Below are 12628 nucleotides of genomic sequence, written 5' to 3'. Positions count from 1 at the left end.
TTTCTATATAGTTTACCCTCTCTGCTAAACATTAAACAAATTAGTATAAAATATTTAAAATTAAAACAAAAAGAATTAAATGCATTTCGTTGGTGTATGCTGAAAATCACTTTTAAAAAAATATTAAGGAAGGCTTTAAAGTGACAAGAAAGTTAATTTGGTTACTTTTGACAGGTCTAATTGGTGGCGGCTTCTTTCAAAAAAAAAATGAAAAATTCACTTTTGGGATGTTTTAAATTAAAATTATTATTTTGTAGAATTTAGTAAAACAAAAAGCACAGTAGAGATTTTTTAATAAAATTAAGTTCACGTATAAAATACAAACAAATGGACTTTTTTTTCAATTTTAAGTTTTAAATTTGACTTTTTATTTTTCATTTTGTATAATTTGATCTTTATTTGAGAATCAGCAACACATCAGTTAAAACGAACTTTGATATAAACAAAAATAAGTCAATACTAGTATGGAGATTGGAGAACTTTAACTTGACATTTGCCGCGTGAATCTTAGATGTTCTTATTTCGTTTAGATAGATTAATAATTTCGTTCCTTATTTGACATATTCGGGTACTCAAATATTAAAACATTAAAAGATCAAAAATCGAATCAAGAAACCATTGTCAAAAACAGTAAACTACACAACAAAGTGTAAACGTAACCTTAAATGTCAATCACAACTTGCACATGACCACTTCTTATCTTACAATCATTTTTACTTGTCTATTTTATCTCCTCGATAAATGTTAATAAACATTTTCTTTGTTAAGTTAACAATCATTAAATTTTAATAACTGTTTCTATACTTTATATAATACATAATAAATTTTGAAATCTTGTTTAAAAATTGAAGATAGTCTCTTCATCAACATGTAATTCTTCCTGCTGTCAAATGTGTTTTTGTGATCCACAAAAGATTGAATATTAATTTGGTTTGAAATTAACCTAAACATTGTGAAAAAGTAAAGGGTTTGCGCTACCTGTCATCTAACAAGATTTTATTCTGCGAGCTGTCAAATGTGTTATTTGCAATCCACACCAACAGAGCAGATTCCACAAACGATCGAATAATAATTTGTCGGGAATTATGTTTTAAGGTTTAAACATTTATCGCTCTTATGTGAATAGTCCCTAAGTATAGGGTTTTCCAGAGGTTTCATATTGAATATCCCGCTCTTGTTTTTAAAATTATCATTTAACAGCATTTTATTCTGCGAGCTGTCAAATGTGTTATTTGCAATCCACACCAACAGAGCAGATTCCACAAACGATCGAATAATAATTTGTCGGGAATTATGTTTTAAGGTTTAAACATTTATAGCTCTTATGTGAATAGTCCTCAAGTATAGGGTTTTCCAGAGGTTTCATATTGAATATCCCGCTCTTATTTTTAAAATTATCATTTAACAGCATTTTATTCTTCAAGCTGTCAAATGTTTAATTTGCAATCCACACCAACAGAGCAGATTCCACAAACGATCGAATAATAATTTGTCGGGAATTATGTTTTAAGGTTTAAACATTTATCGCTCTTATGTGAATAGTCCTTAAGTATAGGGTTTTCCAGAGGTTTCATATTGAATATCCCGCTCTTATTTTTGAACTTATCATCTAACAGCATTTTATTCTTCAAGCTGTTAAAGTTTAATTTGCAATCCACATGAACAGAGCAGATTCTACAAACGATTGAAGATTTAAGGGACTATTTACATGACAGCGACAAACCACAAAGGAATGATCCAATATTTGTCCATTATGACAATTTATTCGTTGAAGTGTGGATTATATGTGGAACTCAAATTGAGTTTGATAGTTCGTTACAATCAGCTTGGAATTTCCAACGAACAATTTGTTTCCTTAAATTGCTCTAATTTTGGCAATGAAAAAGCTCATTTTAATACATTAAGACTAGTTACAGATATGTTTACAATAAATTGTTTAAGATCATATTTATTTATTCATTCATCGGTCATTGTTCGCTCCTATGTGAATTGTCCTTAAGCAAAGGGTTTTCCATAGATTTTATTTTGAATACCCCGCTGATTCGACAGCTGTCAGTTTTCAAAGCTGTCATATTTTGACATTTTACAAGCAAAATCTACAGCTTCACTAAAAATTGAAAGATGTTCGTTTCAAAAAGATATTTAAATTGCTCAATTTACTTTAAAAATGGACGAAATTTTCACGGTTTTGAAAGAAAAGACTCCTAGAGAGATCTTGTGATTTAACTTCTATGAACTTGTTTCTTTAAGAATCGTGAAAGAAACGGTCTTTAGGTCTTAGAAGTGGAACCCATAAGTTTTTGAAGTTATAAAGTTATTAGTGATCCATCTATAGCCGAGGCGACCATTTCACTGATTTGTTTTCATTGTCATAGGCATTGGAACTTCATCTTCGAAATGAAATAAACAACTATTAATTTCTCTGCAAATATTACTCATTTTTTTTTAATATCAAAGTTGCACTTCTATTGAAAAATCATTCAAAACTTGCAAGCAATCGAAATTTCTCTGCAAATCCCTTAAGGGCCTTGCACATGAGAGCGAACAACGAATGAAAGAACAAACGTTATTTTACACATTTCAAAAAGTTAATTTCAAACAATAACACATTTAAATTATAAGAAACCAATTAACAATTATCTTAGGATAATACAATTTGCATTTTTTTTTCTAAAACAAGACAATTTTGTAAAAACAATTTGGTAGAAACGAATTGCAGTGTGATTTCTACGAACTGTCAAACTCTATTCGCGTTCCACATACCATCCACACTGCAACGAATAAATTGTTAGCGCTCAACTTAACCTCAAAATTATGACACTATTGCTTTTTTTTGTTGAAAAGGGTTATTAAAAATTGACTATTCGTCGCTGTCTGTCAAAATATGCGAACATCCACAGTTCGCAATTCGTGGCTCATGTGCAAGATGATTAAAGGATACCACCAAGCTCTATTCACTATTTTCCAAATACCCTATAAATACAATGAATAGTAACATTTAAAAAAATGAAAAAACACAAATAAACAAAAGAAAATCCTCAAAAATAAAAAGAAATTAATGTTTAAATGTGAGATAAGATGTTTGTGGAACGCATTCTGCTGTTGTGGATTGTAATAAACATAAACAGCTTACAAAATAATGCAGTCTTTTGTGTATGCAATCATTAGCAAAAGTCTTTTAATTCTCCCGTTATCATGCTTAAAATGATTTGTAAAGGCTTCAAAAGAATAGAACTGCAAAAGTCGTCTCAAATAATTAAAATTAATAACATTAGCAGTAAAATTATTTGGACAGAATTGCAGATTGCAATATTTTTAGGGTCAAATTAATTATTATTGTGAAATTTTAAGTCCTTAGATGTATTCAAAGACTGCAATCCTTAAATTGAACTTATAAGTTTTATACTTTAATTTAATAAATATGATTTAAAATCATGAAAAATGAATATAAAAATAAACCAGCATGGTGTTTAAATATTCGTTTCGCCCCGATGTAATGGTTGGGCTCATCAGAAGATGACCATTACACTTTGTCTTGACGCATATTTTCTCGAATAAATCGAGAATCCAATAATATGAGCTACATAGAGCTACTGTGAATTATATGGTTGCTACAAGTCTTCAGAGAAGATACATTTATTTTTATTTCCTTGCTATGGGACATTTGAAGATGAAATGTATAAGTTATAAGTTTTAGTTTTGCATCATTTTTCAATCTGTTGAATTTGAGTTTGATTTTTAAATATCGAAAAATTAAATTTCAATTTTTGAAAACTTAATCAAAATCTATAATAAGACAACTGTCACTATATTATAGCTAGCAGTACAATTATTTAAGACTCAAAACTGAAATAGATACTTGTTATACCTTTAAAATCATTTGAGTTGAAAAATGTCAAAAATATTCCCCATTTTTAACCCATTAAAGTGTAAATCACTTAAAACTAATTCATTGCCTTTAAGAATATGTACATCTTTTAAAAACAAACGATTTATTATCTATTAAAAAAAATAACATATTTGAAAGATTAATACAGAATTACAGTCAGACTATTCAAAGACAGAGTTGAAGGCTTTAGTAATAAAATATTTTCTTATTTTAGTGATTAAATTTTAAAATAATTTTGTTTTACAGAAAATGAGTAATTTTAGGAAGATTCCTTTTACCCCGAATATTATGTTTCAGTATACACCAATTTTTGAAATATATAAACAATTGAAAAAGAACAAAGAATTTAAAATAAAATACTAATGTAATGTTTAGTAGAGAATTCCTATTCTATTTGTTAATTCTTATACTTTCTTATAATTTTATAATACAAAAACAAAAAAATAATTTTCAGTGCACTTTTCGACGGCTACATTAATTTGCACAATGTAATAAATAATTTTAAATTAACTCTCAACCAGAAACGACTTTATAAACGGTCAACGCACTACTTTTCATCAATTATTATTATAAAAATGAAGCAATGATGAACTTTACTTCTAAAATAACATCCCTAAATCCATCCTACATATTTTTGTCCTCGTTTTACTTTCCTTTTCGTCTACAAACAATATTAAAACCTTAAAAAAGAAAACTCATCTTTATGGAAAATAAATTTAAAAAAAAAAGCCTATTTTTCCGAGTCTGTTTTATCTGTTGGGTTGCTGAGTATCTTCGCTTAATTCATTTAATTTTTTTTCATAAAATTTTATTTTTATTAACAATTTAATATTTTTTTGTTAGAGTTATTAACAATTTTTTAGCTTTTGGATTCTTTTGCTTTAAAACATAAGTAAGTATTTAAAATCATCTTTAGTTTTTGTGCAAGTAGTATTTTCAAACTATCGCACTTAGTTTCGGTAATTTTATTTTAATTTTACTAAATATAAAAATAATAAAACTTTCATGCACAGTATTTTGGTGGGAACATTTTTTTTTTTAATTGAATAATATTTCTTTATTATTAAAATTTTATAAAAAACAAAATTAAGAAATTAATTCAATTTTTATTTTTTTAAATGTAAAATTTAGAACAAATAATAGAGTTCGTGGTGGTTCACATTCAAATGGTGCTGAACGCGAACAACAAACAGCCACAGTTACCAATCATCGAGGAACACATCCACCGTAAGTATACTTATCTAAACTTGTAATGTTATATCCTCAAAACCTTTAGGAACAATATTTTTGTAGAGAAGCAAAGCAAAGAAATTTTTAAATAAAACAATAAAATGTAAAAAAAAAATTACGAATACGCCCAAGTGCACATAAAATGGAGGTCAAAATCAAAAATCGGGTGGTCAAAATTAGTTTTTCTATTGAAATATGTACGGCCTCTCGTTGATAAGCAAATGGACTAGGAACTGTGGGCTGAAAGTCAATCCAGCTAAAACAGAACTAGTGCTATTTGCTAACAGGCGCAAAATACCTGATTTAAAAAAAAATTCAATTGAAGGCTGCCCTCTTAAAATCCTTGATCACGCAAAGTATTTTAGTGTGATCTTCGATAAAAAACTAAACTGGGGCCTGAACACCAAAGATAGATTCAAAAAGGCATCGATTTTCGGGAAAACCTATGGACCAACCCTAAAATTATCAGATGGATGTATACGGCAATAATTAGACCAATACTTACTTACTTACTTAAGGTGGCGCTACAGTCCGGGCGGACCTGGGCCTCAACCAACAAGCGTCTCCAGCCAGCTCGGTCCCTAGCTAGCTGTCTCCAGTTTCGCACGCCAAGTTGGTTGAGGTCCTCTCCCACCTGGGTGCGCCACCTGAGTCGCGGTCTTCCTCTACTGCGCCGTCCCTCGGGATTGGATTCGAAGACCTTCCGGGCTGGAGCGTTGATGTCCATCCGCTCTACATGACCTAGCCATCTTATACGTTGGACTTTAATTCTGCTAACTAGGTCAGTGTCGCTGTACAGCCCGTACAGTTCGTCGTTATATCTTCTCCTCCATTCTCCATCTATGCGTACGGGACCAAAAATCGCCCGAAGAATTTTTCTCTCGAAGCAGCCTAAGACGCTCTCATCTTTCTTTGAAGAGGGTCCAGGCCTTAGCGCCATAAATGATGACCGGGATGATGAGTGTCTCATAGATGGTGATTTTACATGCTCGAGAGAGGACTTTACTTCTCAATTGCCTTCAAGTCCAAAGAAGCAGCGATTTGCAAGAGTTATTCTTCGTTTGATTTCAGCGCTGGTGTCGTTGTCTGCATTAATAGCGGTGCCTAGGTAGACAAAGTCCTTAACTACCTCAAAGTTATAGCTGTCCATGGTGACGTTTTGTCCAAGACTTCGTCGTTCAGTGTCCTTTTTTGATGACAGCATATACTTGGTCTTGCCCTCATTGACCAGTAAACCCATCTTCTTCGCTTCCGTCGCAATGCTCAAAAACGCTCCACTGACATCACGCTTTGATCTTCCAATTATGTCAATATCATCTGCGTATCCGAGTAATTGGATGGACCTTTGGAAGATTGTGCCTCTAGTGTTGACGGTTGAGTTTTGCACAATTCTTTCCAGAACGATGTTGAAGAAGTCGCATGACAGTGCATCGCCTTGTCTAAAACCTTTTTTGACATCAAATGCATCGGTAAGATCTTTTCCGAGCTTGATAGAGTGGCGTGCATTCTCCATCGTCATTCTGCACAAACGAATAAGTTTGACAGGGATGCCAAAACTAGACATTGCTCGGTAGAGCTCTTCCCTATAGATGCTGTCATACGCGGCTTGAAAATCGATAAAGATTTGAAGTTCTTGGTTTTTTTCCAAGATCTGCCGTAGTGTGAATACATGGTCGATAGTGGACTTTCCTGGTCTGAAGCCACACTGATAAGGCCCAATCAGGTTGTTGACGAATGGCTTCAGACGTTCTCTCCTCTGTAGTTGGCGCAGTTTAGAGGGTCTCCTTTCTTATGTATCGGGCACACTATGCTGAGATTCCACTCATCGGGCATGCTTTCTTCCGACCATATTTTGCAGATGAGTTGGTGCATGCTCCGTACCAAGTCATCGCCTGCTGCTTTGAATAGCTCGGCAGCGATGCCGTCAGCTCCGGCAGCTTTGTTTGACTTAAGTTTAAATATAGCTATCTTCACTTCGTCAAGGTGGGGTAGGCGGAATTGTTGATCTGCGTCGCTTAGGTTGAGTGGTTCTATCTCCCTTACAGCGGAATTCGGTTCGTCATCGCCGTTATATAATTTGGAGAAGTGATCTTTCCATATTCTCAGCATCGACTGCGGTTCTACTACGATATTCCTCTGATCGTCTTTACAGGCTTCGGTTCGTTGCTGGTACCTTTGGGAGGTTTTTTTTACCTTTTGGTAAAATTTACGAACCTCATTATTGTTGTGACATCCCTCTATCTCCTCGATCGCGCGCTTCTCATGCTCTCTTTTTTTCCATCTAAGAAGCCGGTGTTCCTCTCTCCTCTTCTGCTCGTAGAGCTCGCGAGCAGCTCTAGTCCTTTTTTGCAGCGCCGTTTTGTATGCTTCTTGTTTCGCTGCGTGCGCTTGCCGGCAAACCAGGGGTTTCGATGTGGTGGCCGTGTGAAACCTAGCACTTCAGAGGCGGCATCTCTGATGGCTGCAAGGCAATGTTGCCACTGGTTTTCAATGCTTAATGCAGGAAGCAAAGGACTCCTTAAGAGGTTATTAGAGACTCGTTTGGAAAAGGACATGGCAGTCTCTTGCGATTGTAGCCGTCTAACGTCGAATCTTCTCACAGTACTTCCTTGTTTTGGCTTGGATCGGGATATCCGTAGCCGTACCTTGGCTACAACGAGGTAGTGGTCTGAGTCAATGTTGGCCTCTCGGAATGTTCGGATATCCTGGATACTGGAGAAGTGTCGTGCGTCGATCGCAATGTGGTCAATCTGGTTGACGGTTGATTGATCAGGAGATTTCCATGTCCCCTTGTGGATATTGAGATGTGCGAACTGCGTACTAGCCTCCACAAAGTCTCGCCCCGCAGTGAAATCGATCACCCTGAATCCGTTGTCGGAGGTGGTGTCGTGCAGGCTGTATCTCCCGATTATGCCACCAAAGATATCTTCTCTTTCTAGCTTGACATTAAAATCTCCTAAGACAATTTTAATGTCATAGCCAGGGCACTGCTCATATGTCTTGTCCAAGAGCTCGAAGAATATGTCTTTGGTGTCTTCATCTTTCTCCTCTGTTGGGGCATGCGCGCATATTAGGCTTATGTTTGCGAATTTAGCCTTGATGCGGATTGTCGTGATGCGCTCGCTCACACTGTTGAAACTCAAGACTTTTTGCCTGAGTCTAGTTCCAACAACAAATCCACACCCAAATAGACGCTGTCTTTGTTCTAGGTAGCAGTCGCAGTAGTAGATATCGCAGTCTTTTAGTTTGCGTTTGCCCGGTCCATCCCATCGCACTTCTTGGATGGCTGTTTTATCTGCCTTGCAGCAGTTTAGGGCTTCCGCTAATTGTTCGGCTGCACGTGGTCTGTTAAGGGACCTAACATTCCACGTACATATCCGAAGTTCGTTGTCCTTATTTCGTTCGCGTGGGTTGTCAACAGTGAATCCATCCGTATCCGAGACTTGTTGGTGCTTCGAAACTTAAGGTATTTGTACGTGGCCAGGAAGTCACCGCGATGGCAAAACCCCCAACCTGGAGGGCCAGATCCTTAGTATAACTCCAAGGAAGGGGAGCCGGATAAACCGCTCCTTACAGGCCAGGGCTCCGAATATGTCGAAGAAGCCCTATAAGGGACAGAGGACGATCATTACCGTCGCTGATTAATTATCAGCTCAAGAAATATCTTGAAGAACTTAAGCTTCTTAATGACTGACAGTATGGCTTTCGTAGCAATAGGTCCACTGGTGATCTCATGGTTTATCTCACCGAACAGTGGAACAAATCTTTACATAGTTTTGGAGAAAGTAAGATTATTGCACTTGATATTTCAATATAGGGTTTTCTTATCGAAAACGCGTGCTTTCGGTTTTCATGAATCCCTCCTTCATTGGATTAGTAATTACCTTTCGAATCGTTCAATACAAGTTGTGTTGGATGGATTCAAATCTGAAAACTAAAAAATAAATGCTGGTGTGCCCCAGGGTTCTGTTTTATCTCCAACACTTTTTCTCATTTTTTTAATGATCTCCTGTCTTTAACTTCTAAGCCAATACATTGTTTCGCTGAAACCGCGTGGAATTTAATGCTTCGAAAACGCAATGCTGTCATGTATCGTTAAAGCGAAATATACCCCCCCTGCCATTTTCCATAAATGACACTTGCATCGAGGAAACTGAACATCTCGATATTATCGGTATGTGTATCACCAACCACCTTTTGTGGAACGATCACATACGCGATTTCGCCAAAAATGGCGCAAGATGTTTGGGTTTTCTAAGGCGATGTAAGAAGTTTTTCTCTCCCTCTGACCTGAATCGACCGATTTGCTACGGACGACTGAATGGAAGCAATATTTTTGACACTTAGACTATACCGTTTTCGCACTGACACGCCAACATCAGAACACCGAATATGTAGACTTAAACTGTTGCATTATACTTTTTATTTCCCTTCAATAAGAGCTAGAATTATAACCGATAAATATTGTTAACGCTCTTTAAGTTTGGTTACCGACTCCGAGTTTCAGTTGAAAATGTGTATAATTTGCGTGTACTTTACCATGATGAAAATGTTGATCATATTGAATAAGTTGACAATGACAGTTCAATAATTAGTGAAAGGGTGCGTTCACAAATTAATTGCAAAGTTGTCAGATAATCCGATGGACTGTCATGCGAGAGGTCTTGGGTTCGATCCCTGCCGGTGCCACCTAAAGTTCTTATCCACGGGTACTGCCTCTTGCGAGGAATTGACAAATTCTTCAAGAGTAATTCTTGTCATGAAAAGTGCTTTCTCAAATTTACCGTTCGGATTCGGCTTAAAACTGTAGGTCCCCTCCATCCCTGACAACAGTTCTCGCACACAGGAATGGTTGAGAGTTGTCAGTCACTAGGCCCTAGTTCTCAAACGGACGGTTGTGACACCCAATTTATTTTATTTTTTGTCAAGTTCCTATTGGAAAACAACCGATGATATGTTATGTCAAACCGACACAAAAATTAAGTAATATTTAAAATTCTGTATTTTTATTGAAAAACATATTTTTAAGGCTAAAAACATTCTTATTAAAAGAAGCAAACTAAAATAAAATTGGTGAAATCTGGTGAATTAAAGTACTTTAGAGGAAAATACAAGAGTATTAATGTTAGTAACTTCTACTGTCTTCAAATACGAAGCTTAATTATTGAAAACGACTTAAATTTCAATTTATTCAATGCATTTTTGAAAAGAAGTACATTTTATAACAAATTAAATAAAACAAAGGTAAGAAATAAATCAACTGTGTAAATAAGAAATATTTGTAAACAAATAAAAATAATAAAATCCAACTGTTTTAATAACTCTACTATAATATAAACTTTGTTCGTAACCATGTTTATAAACAAAAACAAATTAACGAAAGTGTAATTGTAATAATATTTTTAACAACCAAAATCTCACCATAAAACTTTTTTGATTAAAAACAAAAACTTACATAAATCTAAACAATTACAGTCGTACCCGTCCAACTTTGAAACCATCCGGAACAATTGTCTCGAAGGCACAAGAATTCGTCGACATCTACAAGAATCCACCATCTCGTCCAGAGCCCTTATATCCACAACCCACTCCCGACAAGACAGCTGCAAAATGCCGTAAAGATGTTTGCTTACTTCCAGATTGTTATTGTGGTGGAAAGGAAATTCCCGGTATGTACATTTAAAACTTAACCCCCTCCCCCTCTCACAGATTTTACTCTGCTAAAGAATAAAAATTAAATTCGATGAAATTAAATCAAAAAACAAAACTTTTAAAAAAAAATTACAATACAAAAATCAAAATCAGGTGGACTTGCAAGAAACGACACACCTCAAATAGTCCTTATGACATTCGATGATGCAGTCAGCCAATTAAATGTTGAATATTACGAATTACTATTTGGAGGCAAAGGTGAACGCGCTCGTAAGAATCCAAATGGTTGTCCAATAACAGCGTCATTTTATGTTTCCCACGAATGGACCGATTATTCAATGGTCCAGAATTTATACGCAGATGGACATGAGTTTGCGTCACATACTGTATCGTAAGTTCAAAGATCAATGATAGGGGGGATAATGTCAAATTTTAACAAACTACGCTCTTTCTGCACCATCAATTTTCTTCCAGCTAAATCCAAACTATTTTTATTTTCGTTCAATTGTTTCATTTAATGTTTTTAACTTATTTTGTAAAATATCAAAATTTTATTAATCTTTATTTACATAAATTCTTTTCTCTTTTTTCATATATATGTGCTTATTTATGTACCTACCTTTTATTCATCATTACATAAATATTTAAAATTCATTTAAATATATAAATAAAAACCAAAAAATGTCAAAAAATCAGCTGATTTACCTGTCGAAAGCATTCCACAAATTGTCCTTTTGACCTTCGACGATTCGGTTAACGATCTGAATAAGCAACTTTACACTGATCTCTTCGAAAAGGGTCGTGTAAATCCAAATGGCTGTCCAATATCTGCTACATTCTATGTATCTCACGAATGGACGGATTACAGTCAAGTTCAGAACTTATATTCCGATGGTCATGAAATTGCTTCACATACTGTATCGTAAGTATTTTTTGTTTTTCGTATCTTAATATTTCTAACGTAGAAAGTTGATGTAGAATTATTAGAGAACGCATTTTACACAAAACACACAAAATATAACACGTAGGATTTAAATGTAAGTTTTATTAAAATTAATTATTGCTAAAATATTATATAAATTAAATTATTTTTGGTTTCTGACAATCAAATTACACTTTTCCAATCGGTTTTCATAGCCTTACTTCAAAACTGTAAGGTTGTCGAGATATTCCTTTTTAGAATCTGGAAGAAACACAAGGCAAATTCTTAATTCATGAAGTAGCTTTTTATTAATTAAAATCGAGCTGCTTTACCAAATCTTCTTCGATTTTCAGTTTAAATATTTAAAGTTTTTTAAAAAATCATAAAATCTGTAGGTGTCTCAAATTAATGTTATAAAAATGCTTCCATTTGTGCTAAACTATTTCAAAAAATTTATACAAAAATTACTGAATATCGAAAGCAATATTTTTTGTAAAATAAAATAAGTTTGAAGCCAATATTTTAAATTTTTGAATAGATATTTGAGTCGAAAGTAAATTTTTACCAAGTTTATTGTTTTTTTTTTAGAGTTTTATTTTTTGTAAAAAAACTGTCAATTCGATTTTTTTAAAAATTGTATCGAATGTTGATAACAATATTTCTTATAAGATAAAATTAGTTGAAAGCCAATAATTCAAAGTTTTTAAAAGATATTCGAGTCGAAAATCAAATTTTACCAACTTTTGTTAATTTTGTTCGGTTTTTAATTTTTTGTAAAAAATTCGTAAATACAATTTTTTTCAAAATATTACTGAATGTTGACAACAATATTTTTTGAAAGATAAAACCAGTTTAAAGCCAATATCTCAAAGTTTTAAAAAGATATTTGAGTCGAAAATCAATTTTTACCAACTTTTATAATTTTTTTATTTAGG

The 12628-nt window shown here is 34.0% G+C and overlaps 1 protein-coding gene across 4 annotated transcripts in view; it reads left to right on the top strand.

The window, feature by feature from the left end:
- The window catches only part of LOC129952548 (mucin-5AC), a 304021-nt gene that overhangs the window by 279723 nt on the left and 11670 nt on the right, over positions 1-12628 (top strand). For 3 of the 4 annotated variants that reach the window (XM_056065182.1, XM_056065181.1, XM_056065183.1), the window contains 3 exons: positions 5021-5116; positions 10595-10788; positions 11468-11693. In XM_056065182.1, coding sequence (XP_055921157.1) covers positions 5021-5116; positions 10595-10788; positions 11468-11693 — 516 coding nt within the window. The other variant, XM_056065180.1, reaches the window with a different exon arrangement.

Source organism: Eupeodes corollae, chromosome 3 (genome assembly GCF_945859685.1).
Source record: "Eupeodes corollae chromosome 3, idEupCoro1.1, whole genome shotgun sequence".
Lineage (NCBI taxonomy): Eukaryota > Metazoa > Arthropoda > Insecta > Diptera > Syrphidae > Eupeodes > Eupeodes corollae.
The sequence above is the reverse complement of the archived record's forward strand: the minus strand, read 5'-3'. Positions and strand labels throughout refer to the sequence as shown.